Source organism: Mastigoproctus giganteus, chromosome 8 (genome assembly GCF_048544385.1).
Source record: "Mastigoproctus giganteus isolate SK-2022 chromosome 8, ASM4854438v1, whole genome shotgun sequence".
In the NCBI taxonomy this organism is placed as follows: domain Eukaryota; kingdom Metazoa; phylum Arthropoda; class Arachnida; order Uropygi; family Thelyphonidae; genus Mastigoproctus; species Mastigoproctus giganteus.
Genome location: NC_143582.1, coordinates 125,027,809 through 125,047,867, shown reverse-complemented (window position 1 = coordinate 125,047,867; position 20,059 = coordinate 125,027,809). Strand labels below are relative to the sequence as shown.

The 20,059-nt window shown below is 36.9% G+C and overlaps 1 protein-coding gene across 4 annotated transcripts in view; it reads left to right on the top strand.

The window, feature by feature from the left end:
- LOC150081800 (SEC14-like protein 2) overlaps positions 1–20,059 on the top strand; it is a 219,284-nt gene that overhangs the window by 162,649 nt on the left and 36,576 nt on the right. For all 4 annotated transcript variants that reach the window (XM_090379677.1, XM_090379676.1, XM_090379675.1 and 1 more), the window contains exon 10: positions 9,025–9,111. In XM_090379677.1, coding sequence (XP_090235803.1) covers positions 9,025–9,111 — 87 coding nt within the window. The remainder of the gene's footprint in view (positions 1–9,024; positions 9,112–20,059) is intronic.

Genomic DNA, 20,059 nt, shown 5'->3' with positions numbered 1-20,059 from the left:
CTTGTAGAGTTTACATAGGTAAAGAATCCTTTACTGTTTTTGTTTGCATCCTTTACCAAAGATTTCTCATAATCTGCCTTTGCCTGCCTAACCTCCTTTGTAATTTGATTACAGTCTAGTTTATATCTGCCATAGGCTTCTGCATCACCTGATACTTTATATGCATCCCATACATTTTTCTTCTCTGCCGCGAGCCTCATTAATTCATTTGACATCCATTTAGGCCTAAACCTTGAACAGTATTTCTTAGTTGGAAAGAAAAACCTAGTAACCTCCAAAATTAAGTCCCTGAAGGCTTCCCATTTAGAATTCAGTGTTGGTAACGTCATCAGTTAATCCCACTGTACAGAATTTAAAAACTGTCTGAGACTCCTGTAATTGTAAGCATTGTTGCAATGCTTGTAATTGTAATATTGGTAATTGTATTCAAATTTTTAACCCTTTCTATTTTTTTCCCCTCAACAGTATAGTCTGATGATGAGTATCGGTAAGGTACCCATCAGACTATACTGTTGGTATTGGTAAAATAACCGTCATCAGACATATTGGTCCTTGAGGTTGTCACAGACATTCTCTCAGATATAACAGACAAGCTGTACTTGCTACCTGGGAGTCTAAAACGCTGATGGAACTGATATTCAGGTGACACTCAAGTCAAGTGGACCCAATTTCGGCGAAGTCCGGACAGTCTGTAACAGCCAAATCCTCTGCTTGCACCTTCATGATGGTGGGACTGTTAGTAATCCTGGGTATAACCTCCATGCACAAGTACATGGTGAGTGACCACCCAGGTGTGAACCAACGTAAGCAGCGGTCGAGGTGTGGTGCCCACACCACATGGCGGAACGCTGCCCCTCTATATTACCAGGCAGTACTAGGTGGTAGATGACTCATCAACCGGTGAAATACCACCACTTTGCTTATTGGAGGCTTGAAGTGGTGGAACCCATGTTTAGTCTCTAGAGCTAAGTTCCGGTCAACCCTTCCCTACCTCTTCTATCATGCAGTATGATTGATGACTTTTGAGGTTATGATGAACGTCGTGGCGAGATCCAATATTCCTTACATTTCGAGGGTACAGTCCCTCTAAAATGTTTGCAGGCCGGTCGCTAGTTAGTACACCGGACCGAACCTATTGGTAACTCTCTAGGAGGCTTCCGGATCAGCTAGTGTATAATCTTGCTACCTCTACTCTGCCAGATATTACTGGAGAGAGTCCGACAAGTGTGTATGCAGGGAGCATTGTCGAGGCCAGGTTATGTCAAGGATCTGGGTATATTCTTACCATGTGTATGCCATATCCAAAAATTTCATTACTTCATACAGCATGTCCCATCCACTTTTTCTTACTATTGAATACACCATGAATTGTCAAACTAATAGAGCAAGCTTATCTGCAAAAAGATCTAAACCTCCCAATATATGTGGTCTCAATTCTAATCTCAATGATGTCCATTTCCACTTGCAGTCTGCCAAACCCCATGTACGTTTTCTGACAGAATCTCAGTTATCGGTTGATTCAAATACTACTGCTCATCTCAGATGCTCAAATTATTCACTGTATGATTCCTTTCGCCTCAAAGGTGGTACTTGTGCATATGTCCGTTCTGATTTTCCCTGTCAGAGACTTGGCAATTTGGAATCTCCTCTGGATTAAAATCTCTCTACCTCATTGTGTCAAATTCATCTATTTTCTCTACCGTTCTCCCACCTCCACTAATCACTTGGAGCTCTTTGACTTCCTCTCTTTGCAACTTGACTTTCTCCAGTCCAACTTTCCTAACAGTGAGGTAATTTTCCTTGGTGATTTTAATGTTCACAACTCCAGCTGGCTTCCTTTTCTAGTCACACCGACCCAGCAGGTCGAGATGCTGAGGCTTTTGCAATTACTAATGACCTAGCACAGATTGTTCATTTACCTACAAGAATACCAGACAATCCTAATCATACAGCCAATATGCTTGATCTTTTTCTCACAAACAACCCTTCTAAGTACATTGTCGAAGTGAGGGGTCCTTTAGGCACTTCAGATCACAACTTGGTGATTGTCTCTTCTCCAATGGAACCTTTATCTCATGGCTATTCCCAACCTCGTGTTGTTTGGCATTACAAGAATGCAAAATGGGATGACCTGCGAGATTTCTTTTCTTCTTTTCCATGGTCGGATTACTGTTTCAAAAGTTCTGATGTCAACATTTGCTCAGATCGTGTTAGTGAAATTATTCTTGCAGGAATGGAATCCTTTTTATCCCACACTCCACTTTAAAATCTCGCCTTTATCTAAACCTTGGTTTTTCAATAAATGTGCTAAGGCTTTCAAGAGAAGAATGTTGCATATCATAATTGGCTTGTTTCTAATTCTTCAGTTTCATTTTCTGCCTACACCAAAGCTCGCAACAATTGTAAAGCAGTTATTAATCAGTCCAAACTAGAGTTTGGACAGGCTAAGAGCAGAAAACTTGCTTCTTGCCCTAATGGTAGCCGAGCATTCTTGTCTCTTGGCAAAGCTATTGGCCGCAACTTTTATCCATCTCTGCTCCCACTTCTGTCCAAACCAGATGGTTCTGTTGTCACTTCAGCCAAGGATAAAGCTGACCTGCTAGCATCCCATTTTTCTTCCAGCTCATATATTAATGATCTTGTTAAACACCTCCCACCATTCCCAACATGCTTCATTCAATGCTTCCTGTGGTCTTCCGTCAAAAGGATATCAGAAGGATTTTGATGAATCTCGATGCTAAGAAAGCTCCAGGTCCTGATGGTATTTCTCCACTTGTTCTCAAAACCTGTGCTCCTGAACTTACTCCTATACTTTGCCACCTTTTTTCACTTTCTTATTCCAAAAGTGTTTTTCCTTCTGCTTGGAAATTTGCTCATATCCAGCCAGTTCCTAAAAAGGGTGACAAATCCCTCCCATCCAATTATCGTTACATTGCAATTACTTCTACTCTTTCTAAAGTAATGGAGAAATCAATTAACTGCCAACTCTTAAACTACCTAGAAACCTTCCATCTGATCACCAATCGCCAGTATGGATCCCGTCAGTGTCGATCCACTAGTGATATTCTTGCTTATGTTACCCATTTATGGACTAATTCAATGGAAAGGTTCGGTGAAACACAAATAGTTGCTCTTGACATCTCAAAGGCTTTTGATCGTGTTTGGCATAAATTCTTCTAAACAACCTTCCATCTTATGGTTTGCCAACTGTTTTTAGTAATTGGTTATCCAGTTTTTCTCTCTGATCGCTCACTGAGGGTGATGGTAGATGGCTCTCTGTCTTCTAACTTCTCTACTAATGCCGGTGTCCCCCAAGGTTCAGTTCTTTCCCCCACTCTTTTCCTCTTGTATATTAATGACCTTCTTCCATTGACTGGAAATCTTATCCATAGTTTTGCCAATGATAGCACACTGCATTCCACTTTCCATTTTGAGAAACCTTGTCCTGCTCAATCAGCTTCAACTTCTCGAAAATCTGCTACCAATTCCTTAAATGCCGATCTTCAGGTAATTCTCCAGTGGGGCAAACGCAACTTAGTTGATTTCAACCCTTCTAAAACTCAATCTTGTCTTATATCTCACAAAAAGGATTCTTCTGCACCTATGCTTATCTTTAGTGATTTCTAAAGATAAGCATAGGTGCAGAAAAAATTTCTAAAAAAACTCCAATTTCTAGGCAAAATGATATCTCTTTTGGGGGATTACCCTGACTTCTAATCTCTCTTGGCACAAGCACATTAAAAATATTGCTTCCTCTGCATCCAAAAAAAACTTGGTTTTCTCTTTCACTCTCGGCGTTACTTTTCTTCCAAACAGCTGCTCACTCTGTATAAATCGCAAATCCACCCTGCCATGGAATATTGTTGCCACATCTAGGGTGGTGCCCACAAAACCTCTCTCTCAGGCTTCTTGATTCCATTCAGAAGAGGGCAGTTAGGTTAATTAATGATTCATCTCTAACAGAGTCTCTCCACTCGCTTTCTCATAGATGTACTGTTTCTGCTGCATGCCTCTTCTACAGATACTTCCATGGGCACTGTTCTTTTGAATTGGCTTCTATAATTCCTGCTCTCTCTTTCAAAACAGTCCGAACACGTGCCGCCACCAGCCAACATCCATTTACTGTCCAACTTCAAACCCACAGAACCAACTTTTCATCTTCCTCATTTATTCATTCAACTGAAAATTACAATCTACAGAAGTTCAAGTCCAATGTCAACAAATATCTTCTTTCATCTTCTCAACCTCCAACCCAAGCACGGTACTAAGTACTATAGGTTCTAATACCTCTCATGTTTGGGGTTCACATAAAAAAAAAACTATACTGTTTGTATCGATAAGGGTATCAAACCCACGTGTTGCACAGGTTTTGCAGCTCCCACGAATGCAAAGTTTTATTGATTTAATTATTAGATTAAATCATTTCTCTAAGTAGCTTATAGACCTAGTCAAGCTCCATGGTTTATTTTGAATTTAGATTGCGCGATTTGGAAAGTAAATAATACCTAGTGTCCGCAGATTAACTGTTCACAACTTGCCACCATTGTTATACGATACAACTTGTGCACTGAACTAGATAGCGTATGGTCTAATGGAAAACTAGATAGCAAGTATAGTACTAACAATTAATCAGTAAAATTTATTAATCTTATCAAATTTCATTGTCGTTGAATTGTACTTTAACTAAATAAATATAGTGACCTAGTTTTTACAAACGTAACATCATAAATTAATACATTTAAGTTCAATGCAGTTATAACACTATATACATATATAGTGTTATAACTGCATTGGGATATAAGTTTAGGGTTATATTTTGTATTGGAATTTTATTGAACTTGAATAGAAATCATGACTCAGACCAGAGCAGCAAAGCAAAAGGCTCCCAAAATAATGGAAGTGCTGTGGCTCAGGGGAGAACTGAGGGGGGGGTTGATCTCTGAATCACAGTCTATTGAAATGCACTGCTTGTTTGATGTTTGTGGGCAATCAGGAATGGGACATGATATTGCCAAGGGGAATGTCTTTGTGTGTGCGCACGATGTAAGGAGTGTGAGGAAATCAGATGCCAACTCAGCATTGTTATGGACTTATGAGAGCTTGAAGGATAGGGTGGATGCCCTCGAAGGATTTAAATTGACGGGCCCATCAAGCTCACAGCTGCCCACATCAATGCCAGAGCTTGCACTTAAACATCAAGCAACACAGCGGCAAATCCCAAGGCAAAATGCGCTGGTCCCAAAGGAACTAATTGTTGTAGGTGACTCTATTGTCAGGGAAATGGGGAACATTGTGCAAAAAAGGATATATAGAACAGGACCAGGGTATGTCTGCCAGGGGCAAAGGTTGATGACGTTGTAGAGCAGATATCATCTTTTAAGGGCACAAAGGGCGATACTGTTATACACGTTGGCACTAATGATATTAAGAGTAGGAGACCAGCAGAATTACTTAACAAGTACAAGTCAATGCTGAAAAAAAGCCGTGAGTTAGGGTTCAATTTAAAAGTGTCTGCAATTCTGCCCAGACATGATAGGAGGGAGTATATGATGAGAGCCTTGCCGATCAATTCTGCCCTGGAGTGATTGTGCAAAGCTCAAGGGGAAGAATTTTTCTCAGCCTGGTCTGTGCTTGTTAACAGGAGAGACTTCTTCTGCAGGGATGGAATACACTTAAATAGAAAGGGTGCAAGAATATTTGCTCATGTTATCGAGGCAGAGTTAGATGTCTCGGAAAACTGCAGTTTTGATTAATAGATTAACAGTAGCAAAAGGCTGAGATAAAAGTGATTATTGCACTACTTAAATTGAGCAGCAGCATGGAAAGCAAGGTAATGGGGATTTAAAGAACTGCTGGGTGTCATAGTGGAACAAGTAAAAACATGGGTTGTGTTAGGTTAACTAAGAGTAGAAACAGGTGCATGTATACTTACATGTACACCAATGCTAGGAGTATAGTTAATAAATTCGATGAGCTTGAAGTGCTAATCAAGACATCAAAGGCAGATATTGTTTGGATATCTATCGGAGACATGGTGTCGCACAGACATAAGCAGTGCAAAACTGGAATTTGGGGAGCACAATGTTTACAGAAAGGATAGACAGGACAGAAAGGGAGGAGGGGTTATGCTGTTAGTTAAGAAACACAAAATCTAAGGAAGTGCATCCAATTGATGTTGGTGGACAATGCAATGTTGAATCTGTTTGGTGTGACATAAGCACTGGGAAAGAAAAAATGAGTAGGTGTGTGTGTGTTATAGGCCAAATCAATCTAATGAGTATGAGCAATTATGCAGAGAAATAGTGTGCCAGTAAATCAGTGTCTTATAATGGGGGATTTTAATTTCCCAGAGATCAGCTGGAATTTGTGGGTTGATCACTCGCACACTATCAAGGCTTTTGTGGATTTATTGGATGATTGTTTTCTACAGCAGCGATGTTCGGGAGGCAACTAGAGGGAGTAATACTCTTGATCTGATTATCAGTAGTGATTCTTCATGCATAAAGAATCTGAAGATAAACTAGACAACCTAGTGGTGGCAGTGATCACAATGTGCAGAAGTGGGATTTACTCAAAGTAGTAACTACCATAAAGGGTAAAGGGAAGGGTTTTTGCTTTCGTAAAGGTGACTGCGGTGGTCTGAGACAGTATTTAAATTCTATATGGTGGGACCAACTGATGACGTTACCAACAGCAAATTCAAAATGGGAAGAATTCAAAGAATTAATCAGCGAAGCTACTAGGCTTTTCATAACAAAGAAATGTTCAAGATTTAGGCCTAAATGGATGTCAGATGAACTAATTAGACATGTGACAGAGAAGAAAAATGCATGGGATGCATATAAATTGACATGTGATACAGAAGCCTATGATAGATATAAGCTGGTCTGTAACCAAGTTACAAAGGAGGTTAGACAAGCGAAGGAAGATTACGAGAAATCTTTGGAAAAGGATGCAAGGAAAAACAGCAAAGAGTTCTTTACTTATGTAAACTAGAAGGAAGGGGATGAATCAGATTGGTCCAATTGATATCGATGGTTCAACTGTTGATGATCCTGCTCAGGTAGCTAACAAACTAAATAAATATTTTGCATCGACATTCACACATGAGGAGTTATTCAGGGAGGGGAATGCCAGAGGTGTATCCAACTCTGGCAGTAGGCTAGATAATCTTGTAATAACTGAGAGTAAAGTGGAGGAGAAATTGTTGAAGATAAACATAAGAAAGACACCTGGGGTCGATGGAATCTTTCCAGATATATTAAAGGAAGTAAGCAAACCCTTAGCCATAATTATGAGAGCTTCCCTGGACTCAGGGGAGGTACCCATGAACTGGAGATGTGCAAATGTAACCCCAATCCACAAAGGAGGATCAAAGGGAGACAGGTAATTACAGACCTGTTAGTTTAACTTCTTTTTCGGGGAAATTAATGGAGGCACTGGTTAAAGAAAGATTGCAGGATCATCTAGAAAAGACTTCAGTTATAGCTCGGACACAGCATGGGTTTGTTAAGGGGAAGTCTTGTCTGACTAATTTGATTGGATACTATGTAGTCACAAAGGAACTGGATGCAGAGAATAACTTTGATATTGTATATTTGGATCTTAGAAGGGTCTTTGATACTGTTGCACTTGGAAGACTGCTGCACAGATTGGAGCAGTGTGGCATTGGAGGCAAATTGCTGCTATGGATAAAGGAATAGTTGAGTGGGAGAAAACAGAGTGGTAATCAATGGACACTGCTCTTCATGGACTAATGTTATTAGTGGAGTCCCTCAGGGTTCAGTGTTGGGTCCATTGTTGTTTTCTGTTTTTATAAATGATATTGATGATGGTATATCAGGTTTAATGTCCAAGTTTGCAGACGATGAAGGTTGGCAGGGTTGTTAATGACACTAATGACAGTACACTGCTGCAACAAGATCTAGAAAAGTTAAGCAGATGGGCTGAGAGGTGGTAAATGAAGTTTAACCTTGACAAATGTAAAGTACTACATATGGAAAGCAGTAATCCCAGAGTAACGTATGAACTCTGTAATACCACACTGACAGTTGTAGAGAATGAAAAGGACCTGGGGGTAATTGTGCAGGCAGATATGAAGTTTTCTGAGTAGTGCAGACGGGCTGCAAGAGTAGCTCATGGTGTCTTGTCAATGATATACAGGACGTTTTCTAGCAGGGATAAGGAGGTGATTATCCCCTTGTATATGGCAATGGTCAGGCCCCACCTTGAGTACTGTATACTGGTCTGGCGGCCTTATTTTAAGAAGGATGTAGAGCTGTTGGAATGAGTACAGAGAAGGGCAACAAGATTAGTGAACAGAACCAAGCATTGCCCTTACAAAGAAAGGCTTAAGTTTTGCAAATTGCAGTGTCTGGAGACTAGGCACCAGCGAGGTGATCTGATAGAGGTGTATAAAGCATTGAATGGTTTGAGCATGCTCAATGCTGATGGGATTTTTCCTCTTGCTCAGAATAATCACCTGAGAGTGCATAAATTCAAATTGAGGAAAGACTGTTGTAGGATAGATGTGTGGAAGTTTGCCTTTAGCCAGTGGGTGGTTGATTGCTGGAACAAAACTTCCATCTGTTGTTGTAGAAGTTGATTTTTTGGCTGATACTATATAAGCTTGCTTTCTTGCATCATGTGCCCTTGCTAATGCTATCTGAAACGTTACTTTATGTATAGTAGTTTAGGCGAATAGCTTAATAAACTATATTATTAATTTCACATGGTAATAATCTTAAACAATGACAGAGTTCGTGCAACTATCCAATATCACAGTTTGAATTTTACATGGTTTGAGTCTTTCCATCAAAAATATTAATCTAAACAACATTAAAATAAAATTAGTTAATCAGCAAATATATACAATAATTTTTAAAATTTTGTAAAAACTAATTTGTATAAGTTAATACACATTTTAGTGCTGATTCAGTCAAAACTAACTTTAAACACTGTTTATTGAATCAAATTGTGCCATAACATTTAGTTGAATCTTTTTTATACTTTTCTTTCTTTCAGTTTTACCATCCCAGATGGTATTGTATAGGCTGGTCAAAACCTTTTTACCAGAAGAAATAACTTCAAAATTTAGGTTGCATTCAGCTGGTGAGTGAAATGCAGTATATGAATTATTTTTTTTTTTTTTTTTTTTTGTTCTTATTTTTATGTTCCAGTATTTTTAGAAAATAAATAACATTATCCCAATCATTACATTTAACTATGTCCTCTTCAGTTAATGTGTCTGTGGAAGAGAGAGAATAAATAAATAAATATAAATACATTTTATAGAATTATTGGTTAAGTAAACGATTTTTAAATAATAATGGCTTTTTTAATATAATGCACAGTGAGTTAAGAAAAATTAATGTAATAATATGAGGCTAAATATAGCATAGAAAAGATACAATGTGTGTGTATATATATATATATATATAAAAGATATATATAAAATATATAAATAAATAATTATAAACCAAGGTACATATCTTATCAAGAAGCCACAACATGACCATGGTTTATGGACGTACAAAATATTTCAATTAGTCAGACAGTGTAGTGAAAGTTCAAAATTTTTGTACTAAATTAATTTATTTTATTTTCAACTTTGGTAACTTTTTCTGTTTTAAATTTTGTACATCTAAACTGAAGCTTAATAATTCAGCCCATTCAATTTAGATGTACAAAATTTTAAATAAAATAAATTAATTTTGTAAAAAAATTTTGCTGAACTTACACAAACTGTTTGGCTAATCAAAATGCTTCCATAAACCATGGTTGTGTTGTGGCTTCTTGATAGTATAATATGCACCTTGGTTTATTTATTTATATATATTCTTTCTATCTTTTCTGTACTGTTAGTTGTAATTCATTTAACCTCATATTATATTAATTTTTACTTAACTCACTGCACTTATTAAAATAAAAAGCATTATTATTTAAAAATTGTTTACTTTCCTACTATTCTCTAAAAGTGTATTTTATTTTATTGCCCCCTCTCAGCTACTGCTACTTAGCATTAGTCGGAGTGTGGATCCTATATGTTTTATATATTTGTCATATTTTCATAACCATTCCATGTTAGCCATACTTTTGTTTTCCCAGTTAAAAAAATTCATGAAGAGCCCTCCTAGGCATTTGCCCACCTTAGGTTTTCATTGTATGGAAAACTTAACTATTCCCCCTCCTGAACCCATAAATTCTAAAAATTCTATTAAAAATTCTTATATTACTGCAAAACCAGTAATTTCTATATACAGCCACTTCCAGGCTCACATAATACTTGACTTATGGAAATTCAACTTTACATAAGTTTTTGCCAGCCAGTGCAAACTGGCTGGCAAAAAAAAATTGTGGAAACGTATTTTGCATCCCGTAGGAATAAATGTAGGTATTGTGAAAATATCATAATGTGAACACAATAACACATTGTTTTTTAACACATTCCTATTTTACTTATTAAAATGGTGAAGGGAAAGTGAGCAACGGAAAGTGGCAGTGCTATGAAACAAAACAAAATTGATTTAGAAATGAAGATGATTAAGAAGTACGAAGCAGGACAAATTTTGTCATGTATTGCACGAAATTACATCTCGTTGCTTCAATAGTGAATACTATTTTAAGGGACAGTGCACATATAAAAGAACATGTTAAAGGATCAACACATTTAAGACAACACTGATCACAAAACAGCGTTCAGGTGCTATATCGAAGATGGAAAAGCTATTAATAATATGGATGGAAAATCAGATTCAGAAGCAAGTGCCCCCAAGCCCAATGGCCATTCAAGAAAAAACAAGACTTATTTATGAAGATATTAAGGATAAGTACGGCGAACCCCAACCCAAGTTCATGGCAAGAAATGGGTGGTTTAATAGGTTCAAGCATCGCACTGGTTTCCAAAACATAATGTATGCAGTGAAGGCGCCAGTGCAGATTCTGCAGCTGCAGAGAATTTGTGATGTATTGGGAAAAAACCCTTCTAAATCTCCACAGTGGCATGCTTATCAGCTGGAGAGTTAATTCTGGCAACAATGCTAGAAAGATAAAACTTGCTGACATTATTTATGCCCGTCTCCTCTCTCTTTTTGTAATTTTATAATTTTTAAATTTTTTTACACTTTTGTAATTTTTCCTGCGCATGACATAAAAAAATTTAATAAATAATTATATTTACATTTTTATCAAACATTGATTGTTTTTGCTTCAATCAAATTTGCAAGTGCTGTATAAGCATTTAGGGAAATTCCGACTTACATAGAGTTCTGCGGAATGCAACCCTTACATAAGTCGGAGAGCAGCCACACACACACACATAGCCGGCATATAAGCCTATGGCTTATGCCCGTGCAGCATAAGCCATAGGCTTTCTTGCACCATGCGGCCATTACTAATACTAATAGCCAATAACAAAGTAGTTGAAAAATGGCGTCATTTAAATATATCATATTGTGAATACCTTCATGAGTTACCATGACACGCAGGTACGTAACCTGAGGCTATTGCCCTAAATGTATTATGTAATCTTATATTAGTATAGGCATATGATGCAAGGAAGCAAGCTTATACTGCATCAGCCAAAAAAAAAAAAAAAAAAAAAACACCTTCCCATTTCATCCATCCATTTGCTCCAAATGGATGTCTAATTCTGCTTTGAATTTATTTAAGCTGTCAACTTCTACAACGACAGATAGGAGTTTGTTCCGGCAATCAACCACATGCTGACTAAAGGCAAACCTCCACACATCTATTCTACAAATTGTCTTTCCTCAATTTGAATTTATGTCCCCTCAGGCAAGAGGGGACATAAATTCAAACTGACATAAATCTGGGCAAGAGGAAGAATCCCATCAGCATTGAGCTTGCTCAAACCATTCAATGCCTTCATCATCATCATCATCATAATAATAACTTGTCCCAGATAAGTATATGACTCCACCTTTTCAATTACTGCTCCTTCAATCATCATTTCCCTTTCTGTGGCATACTTGTTCATCATTACTTTTGTTTTAGCCATATTCATCTTTAGTCCAAAATCCTTACTAACTGTGCATAACTGATTAAGATTTTCCTCTAATTCTTTGGGATTGTGGCTTATGACCACAATGTCATCTGCACATCGTAAATGGTTTAGGTACTCTCCGTTGGTTTAGGTTGTCTCCTTTCTGCGACCAGTCTAGTCTTCTGAAAGTTTCCTCAAGGGCAGCAGTAAACAGCTTCGGAGATATTGTGTCTCCTTTTCGAACTCCTTTCTCGATTTTAAATTTGCTACTGTCTTTGTCTAGTCTAATACAGGAGGTAGCACTCATATTTTCTTCAAAATCATAATATATGGTGTATCTATGCCTTGTCTTTCCAGTGCCCGAAACATTGCCTTATGCTATATGGAGTCAAATACCTTTTCATAATCCACAAATGCCAGGCATAATGGTGTTTTATATTCATTTGCTTTCTCCATTAGTTGTGATATTACGTGAAGGTGATCCATAGTTGAGAATCCTGTCCTAAAGCCAGCTTGCTCTTTCGGTTGATTCTCATCAAGTATTCTTTCTAATCTGTAGTAATGACCCTTGTGAACAACATGTAGATGTGGGATAACAAGCTAATTGGTCTATAATTTCCAATTTATCTCCTTTCTTATGCAGCAAAACTATGATTGCATTATTCCACTGCTTAGGCGTCACACATTTTCTAATGCACTTTGTGAAGAGCCTTGCCAGTTTTTGTGTTATGTCTCTTCCTCCCAATTTTAACAACTCTACAGTAACTTCATCTTCCCCCAGAGCTTTCTGATTCTTCATTTTCTTCAATGCATGTTCTACCTCATCAGGAAGAATATCAGGTATATTTTATGTGTTGCTGCTTTGCAATCCATCTTCCCTACTGCTGGCATCATTCCCTCGCTCCTTGTATAATTCTCTATAGTAGTCTTCTGCTATTTGAATAATGCCTTCTCTGCTGTTTATAAGTACACCATCGCTATTCTTCAGTTTCAGTATAATTTGTCTTTCTGTATTACTGCTCATGGCTGCTGATTTAAATCCTTTGTTTTCCCTTAATGCTTGTTCTACTTTACTTGTGTTAAATCTTCTTATGTCCTCTCTGAGTCTCTTTCTAATGGCTTTACATAACTCAGTATACTCAATTTTCTCCCTGTCAGTGTTTTTCTTGCTCTTCATTTGTCGTCTTTGGTTCATCATGTCAAGTGTTTCTTGACTAATTTTTTCTTCTTTGGATTTTTTTTTCCCTATAGATTTCTTGGGCTTTATCACTTTCAGAAAGTTGTAATATTCCTCGTCAATATCTTGGTCCTGAGCAGTCTGCAGAAGCTAAAACTTGTGCTTAAGTTCCAGTACATACTGCTTTTTTCTCCTCCTCTGTTATCTCAAAGACCTTTGTATTATTTACTCAAGTCAGTTTTTTCCTTTCCTTTATCTATATCAAGTGTACATCTTACCATTCTGTGATCACTTCCAACATTTACCTTAATTCAGAACGGTAACATCATTCACAATATATCTTCTGTTAGTGAGGATGAAGTCTATTTCATTAGTTGTTAATCCATTTGGAGTCTTCCATATCCACTTTCTGTTCACCCTTTTCTTGAAAAAAGGGTTCATTACTGACCGTCCTTGAGATTCTGCAAATTCCACAAGTCTTTCACCTCTTTTATTTCTTTCACCAATTCCAAAATTTCCTATAGTTCCTCTTTCTGCACTGTTTTGCCTTTTTCCAACCTTAGCATTGAAGTCCCCCATAATAGTGTAGTGGGTTTTCTGCTCATCTAGCAGACTCAATTTCTGTGTACATTTCTTCAACCTCTTCATCATCATGGCTCAATGTTGGTGCATAATCTTTAGCTTGTACCTCTTAGAAATCTTGAGTATTAGTCTTGACACCTTTGGTGATGTACTTTTGAATTCCAAAATGTTGTTTTTAAAATCTTTATGGACCAGAAACCCAACTCCACCTTCACTCCTTTCACTGTTTCCATTGATGTACAGCAGATTTCCACTTGATAAACTTCAATGCCTTATACACCTCAATCACCTTGCAATTGCCTAGTCACCAGACACTGTAATTTGCAAATCTTAATCCTTTCTTCTTAAGAGCAACCCTTTGTTCCATTCACTAATCTTGTTGCCCTTACAAAGAAAGGCTTAAGATTTGTGGTTGATATATTACTCTGGGTTACTGCTACCCATATGCAGTACTTTATATTTGTCAATGTTAAACTTCATTTGCCACCGCTCAGCCTATCTTCTCAATGTTTCTAGATCCTTTTGCAGTAGCATACAGTCATTAGTGTCATTAACAACCATGCTAACCTTTATATCATCTGCAAACTTAGACATTAAGCCTGATATGCCATTATCAATATCATTAATAAATACAGAAAACAACAATGATCCCAACACTGAACCCTGGGGGACTCCACTAATAACATTAGTCCATGAAGAGTGTGTCCATTGATTACCACTCTGTCTTCTCCCATCACTTTATCCATAGCAGCATTTTGCCCTTAATGCCATACTGCTCCAATTTGTACAGTAGTCTTCCACATGCAACAGTATCAAAAGCTTTTCTAAGATCTAAGTATATGATATCAAAATTATTTTTGGCATTCAGTTCCTTTGTGACCACATCATAGTATTCAATCAAATTGGTCAGACAAGGCTTCCCCTTAACAAACCCATGCTGTGTCCAAACTATAACTGAAGTGTTGTCTAGATGATGATGATGCTGCTGCAGTGCTTCTTTAACCAGTGCTTCCATTAATTTCCCCATAACAGAAGTTAAACTAACAGGTCTGTAATTACTTGTGTCACCCTTTAATCCTCCTTTGTGAATTCGGGTCACATTTGCACATTTCCGGTCCATGGGTACCTCTCCTCTGAGTCCAAGGAAGCTCTCAAGGGTTTGGTTATTTCCTTTTCTGCCTCCTTTAATAAAACTGGATAGATCCCATCCACCGTGGTGCCTTATGTTTATCTTTAACAATTTCTACTCTTCTTTGCTCTCAGTTATTAAGAAATCATTTAACTCACTACCATAGTTTAATACACCTCTGGTATTCCCTTCCCTGTTTTTTTTTTTTTTTTTTTGTTAGTTGTTGACACATCGGCTTCTGTGGCCATAATGCACCTCCCAAAGTTTTTGCCTTTTCTACTCCGATCCAAGCCCAAGGCAGGATTCGAACACGACCTTTGGGTTGCCAGGCAGGCTCCCCTCCCTGAATAACTCCTCGTGTGTAAATGTAGATGCAAAATATTCATTTGCATCTACATTTGGTTTGTTAGCTACCTGAGCAGGATCATCAACAGTTGAACCTTCGATATCAAGTGGACCAATCTGATTCATCCCCTTCCTTTTAGAGTTTACATAAGTAAAGTACTCTTTGCTGTTTTTCTTTGCATCCTTTGCCAGAGATTTTTCATAATCTGCCTTTGCCTGCCTAACCTTCTTTGTGACTTGGGTACAGACCAGCTATATCTTCCATAGGTTTCTATGTCATCTGTTAATTTATATGTACCCCATGCATTTTTATTCTCTACGACGTCTCATTAGTTCATCTGACATCCATTTAGGCTTAAACCTTGAACAATATTTCTTAATTGGTACGAAAAGCCAAAAAGTATTACTCCAAGATTAAGTCCCTGAAGGTGTCCCATTTAGAATTTGCTGTTGGTAACATCATCAGTTGGTCCCACTGTATGGACTTTAAAAACTGTCTCAGACTTCCGTAGCATATCTTTACAAAAGCAAAAACCCTTCCCTTTACCCGTGGTGGTAGTTACCTCGTTGAGTAAATCCCACTTCAGCACACTGTGATCACTGCCACCTAGTGGTTCCTTTATCTGTAGATTAAGAAAGCATGAAGAATCACTACTGATAATCAGATCAAGAGTATTACTCCCTCTAGTTGCCTCCCAAACATGCTGATGTAGAAAACAATCATCCAATAAATCCACAAAAGCCTTGCTAGTGTGTGAGTGACCAACTCACAAATTCCAGTCACTATCTTTGAAATTAAAATCCCCCATTATTAGACAAATCTGATTTATTGACCCATTCCATTTTCCTGTACAGCTGTACATTATACTCAGAGTCATCAGGCCTATAGCACACTCCTGCTCTGTTTTTCTCTCAGTAATATACTGATTATGATTGTATATTATGTAGATTTAATAAAGAAATCTTTGGTTAATAGCTTTATATGCTATTAAAAATTATATTTACTAATATGAAATGCATTTCATATTAGTAAATGTAATTTTGATCATTAGAATGGTGATAATGTAAATGTAATTTTGATCATTAGAATGGTGATAATCTTGATTTAAATTGGTATAAAGGAAATATTAGCTGGATTGGTAGTTAAATAATTTAAACAAAGTTAATTTATAAACTTTTTTTTACATTTTATTTGGTACATGTCTGCTTATTTTTATTAAATATTTTTACTATCTTTTTTATCACTGTAAACTCCATAACCATTTTCTAAAATTCAAATGGCCAGAGCTCCATAGCCATTTAGAATTTAACACAATGATATACACTTTGCCATTGTTTTTGGGTCCTGGAATTATATTTTTAAATATGTACAGAATGTGAAACATCCTATATATATTAACACACTCACAACCACAGAAATATGCATGATGCTTCACAGCTTTAGTTGGTTCAACAGAAATTTTAAACAACCTACACACACATGCCATTTATTACACATTCCAACAATAAAACAACTAGCAGAAACAACATTGCACAACAAGGATGAATTCTTCACTTTATGTTTTTGTGTTTTTTTACAGAAAATGCATGGTACTTATAAAGAATGATCCAATTTCTTCATTTAATGCCAACAAACTTGAACCATCTGAATATTTCAAGAAGTTGAATGTTAAATTGCTTCTTAATAAATTCTGAATTTCTAAATAAGCTACTAACTTGTAATAATTGTATTAAATTAATTTACATACGTGTAAATATGCAGCAGAAACCACATAAATTGCATCACTGTAAATTTTCACCTAAAACAAAACAAGTATTACAATTGAAATAATCTTCAATTTGTTATACGCTAATGTAAAATGATTATGCATTAACTTATTGATAAGAAAATAAATTAAATTGAAGGAAAACTATTTAGACATTTTTATTTATAAATACCACAAAAATACACTACAGGCCGTAGAATACCTTTTCATTGTGACCAGTGTTTGAAATTAAAATTATGTAAATAAGTTAGAAAAAAAAAATTATATACCAGCAGCAAACAAATATAGTTGTAATACCATTAGGTCGTCTTCTCACAGATATTAGTATACTGTTGGCCCACCATGAGCTTTAATTACCACCATGTACTTGTCTTCCTGATATATCATCATAATCCCATTATATAAGGCTATTGTTAGACCACATTTGGAATACAGTATTCAAATATGGAGACTCGCCTAAAAAAAGACATTGAACTTCATGAAAGGATCCAAAGATGGATAACTCGCCTGGCAAGATCGACAAAAATGATGTCCATATGAGGAAAGACTGAACGTGTGGGATGCACAACTTAAAAACTATGCACTTTAGAGGAGACTTGATTGAGGTTTTTATAAGCTCTAAGCGACAAAAATAAAATGAATTAGGATGAAATGATTCTAGAACTAGGGGCCATAAATTCAAGTTATGGGGGGAGAAGTTTAGACTGGATTGCAGGAAGTATTATTTTATCCAGTGAGTTATAAATTATAAGTTATCTACATGGGTGGCTGAGGCTGACAGTTTGGGGAAATTCAAAGGTCATCTGGATACATTTCCTCCTACTTATGGGAGGAGGAATGTATAGGTTGTCTATTTCCTTTTCTTTTATTAATTATTTATTTTATATACTATTTTACTTTTTTTTTTGCTGGTGCAGCATAAGCCTTTCTTGCATAAGCATAACTTTTCATCTTCCTCCTTTATTCATTCAACTGCCGTTTTCTGGAACAACCTTCCTTCATATGTATTTCCTGTAAATTACAGTCTACACAAGTTCAAGTGTAATGTCAACAAATATCTTCTTTCGTCTTCTCAACCTCCAACCCAAGCATGGTACTAAGTACTATAGGTTCTAATACCTCTCGTGTTGGCACCTCCATAGCCAGGTGAGCAGGAGCAGCAGTGCGTAGCAGATGCTTCTTGATTAGACCAGGGTTCGAGCCCTTGACCACCAAATATGGAGGATGCGGAAAGGTCAGGGAATGACCACCGCATATCCCCAGAGCAATATGGCCTTAGTTGCTAATGCTCCTAAAAACCAAATAACAAACCTCTTGTTTGGGGTTTTCATAAAGAAAAAAAAAAAAAAAAAAAAAAGGCTTCCTTGCACTATATGCCAATTACTAATAATTGCTGTTTAGTTCATAGTACCAGACCATGAACTTAGTCCATAGTAATGGACTCTTGCATTATCTTGCTTGATGGCTTGTTTAGCAGAAATTATATAATCTCCAGAATTGCTGGAGTGTTATTATTGCAAAACACTCCAGAAATTCTCAATCAGGTTCAAATCAGGACTATTTCCTGGCCATGATAGGGATTGGATATTGCAGTCTTGCACGAACTTCTTCACCTACAATTAAAAAAAAAAAAAAAAAGAAAGAAAGAAAAGAAAACAGCCAGTGTTTGAAACAAGTTAAAATTAGCATACTAGAAATTGTATTAAATAATCATGTATGTTGTATTAACCATATGTGCAGTGTGGCAAGGCATTGAATCATATAAAACAATTTAAATTTCTGTTCTGTCCCTTGAAAAAGGTCTCTGATGATGGGCTTTTTTTTTTTTTTGTGGTAGCCACGATTAACAGTACCATTTACAAAATGTATTCTGCCCACTCCTTTGCTCATTATACATCACAGAGCCATCTGGCACAATAGAAAATACTGTTAACTGAATACAGTCAGGGTGATAAGCTTTGTTAGATCTATGCCAAATGTCACATTTGGATTCAACAGAAAATATTACAGATTCCCATTGCTCAATTGTCCATTTAGCATTTTCTTTAGCTCAGGTTAGTCATTTTTTCCTGAAGGATTTTCTTACAAGATCAATATGTTTTCAGACCACTCATCACAAGTCTTCTCTGACAGTTCTTTTAATTGCATTTACTCAACAATCATTCCATTTGGATTTTTAGATCTGTGGAATTTGCATAACAATCATGGAGGCATAGACACTTCAAAAACTGTCCTGTGCTGTAGTACTTTTCTGTTTCAGTCTGATTACAGATGGCTTTCTTTTGACTTCTGTCTCACATTTCTTTAAAGTAACCTTGACATAGCAGACTTGTTTTACCCAACTTTTGCAGCTATGTGTCAACTAGAAAAGCTCTCCCTATCAAGAGCAATAATTATGCTTTTCTTCCTTGGGCTTAACTGAATGTATGTCATACTGCTGCTAAATAGGACAGGAAGAGAGACTGCAGATAGATGCTGCCATATCACTAATTTTACAGATGATGTACTAATATACTGAGATACATCATTTATCTATAGCAGTGGCAGATAGTTGCAAGAAAGCAAGCTTATACCAGCCAAAAATACAAACCTCCCATTTCACCTATTCATTCCCTACAATAGTTTGTCCAGTTCTTCCTTGAATTTAAGCTATCAACTTCCACAACAACAGATGGAAGTTTGTTCCAGCATTCAACCACCTGCTAAAGGCAAACTTCTGCACCTGTGAATTTGAATTTCCTCAATTCAAATTTGTGGCTCCTAGAGTGTGTGCATGGTCTGAGCAAGAAGAATTCCATCAGCATTGAGCTTGCTCAATCCATTCAAAGCCTTAAATACCTCAATCACAGGTGCCTATTCTCCAGACACTGCAATTTACAGAACTGAAGCCTCTCTTGGTAAGAGAGGCTTCACCTTTTATTTTGCTCACCATTCTCATTGTCCTTCCCTGTATACTCATTCCAACAGCTCCACATCCTTCCTAAAATGAGGCCTCCAGACCTATATGCAGTACTAAAGATGTGGCCTTTGTGATCACATTGTAGTAACCAATCATA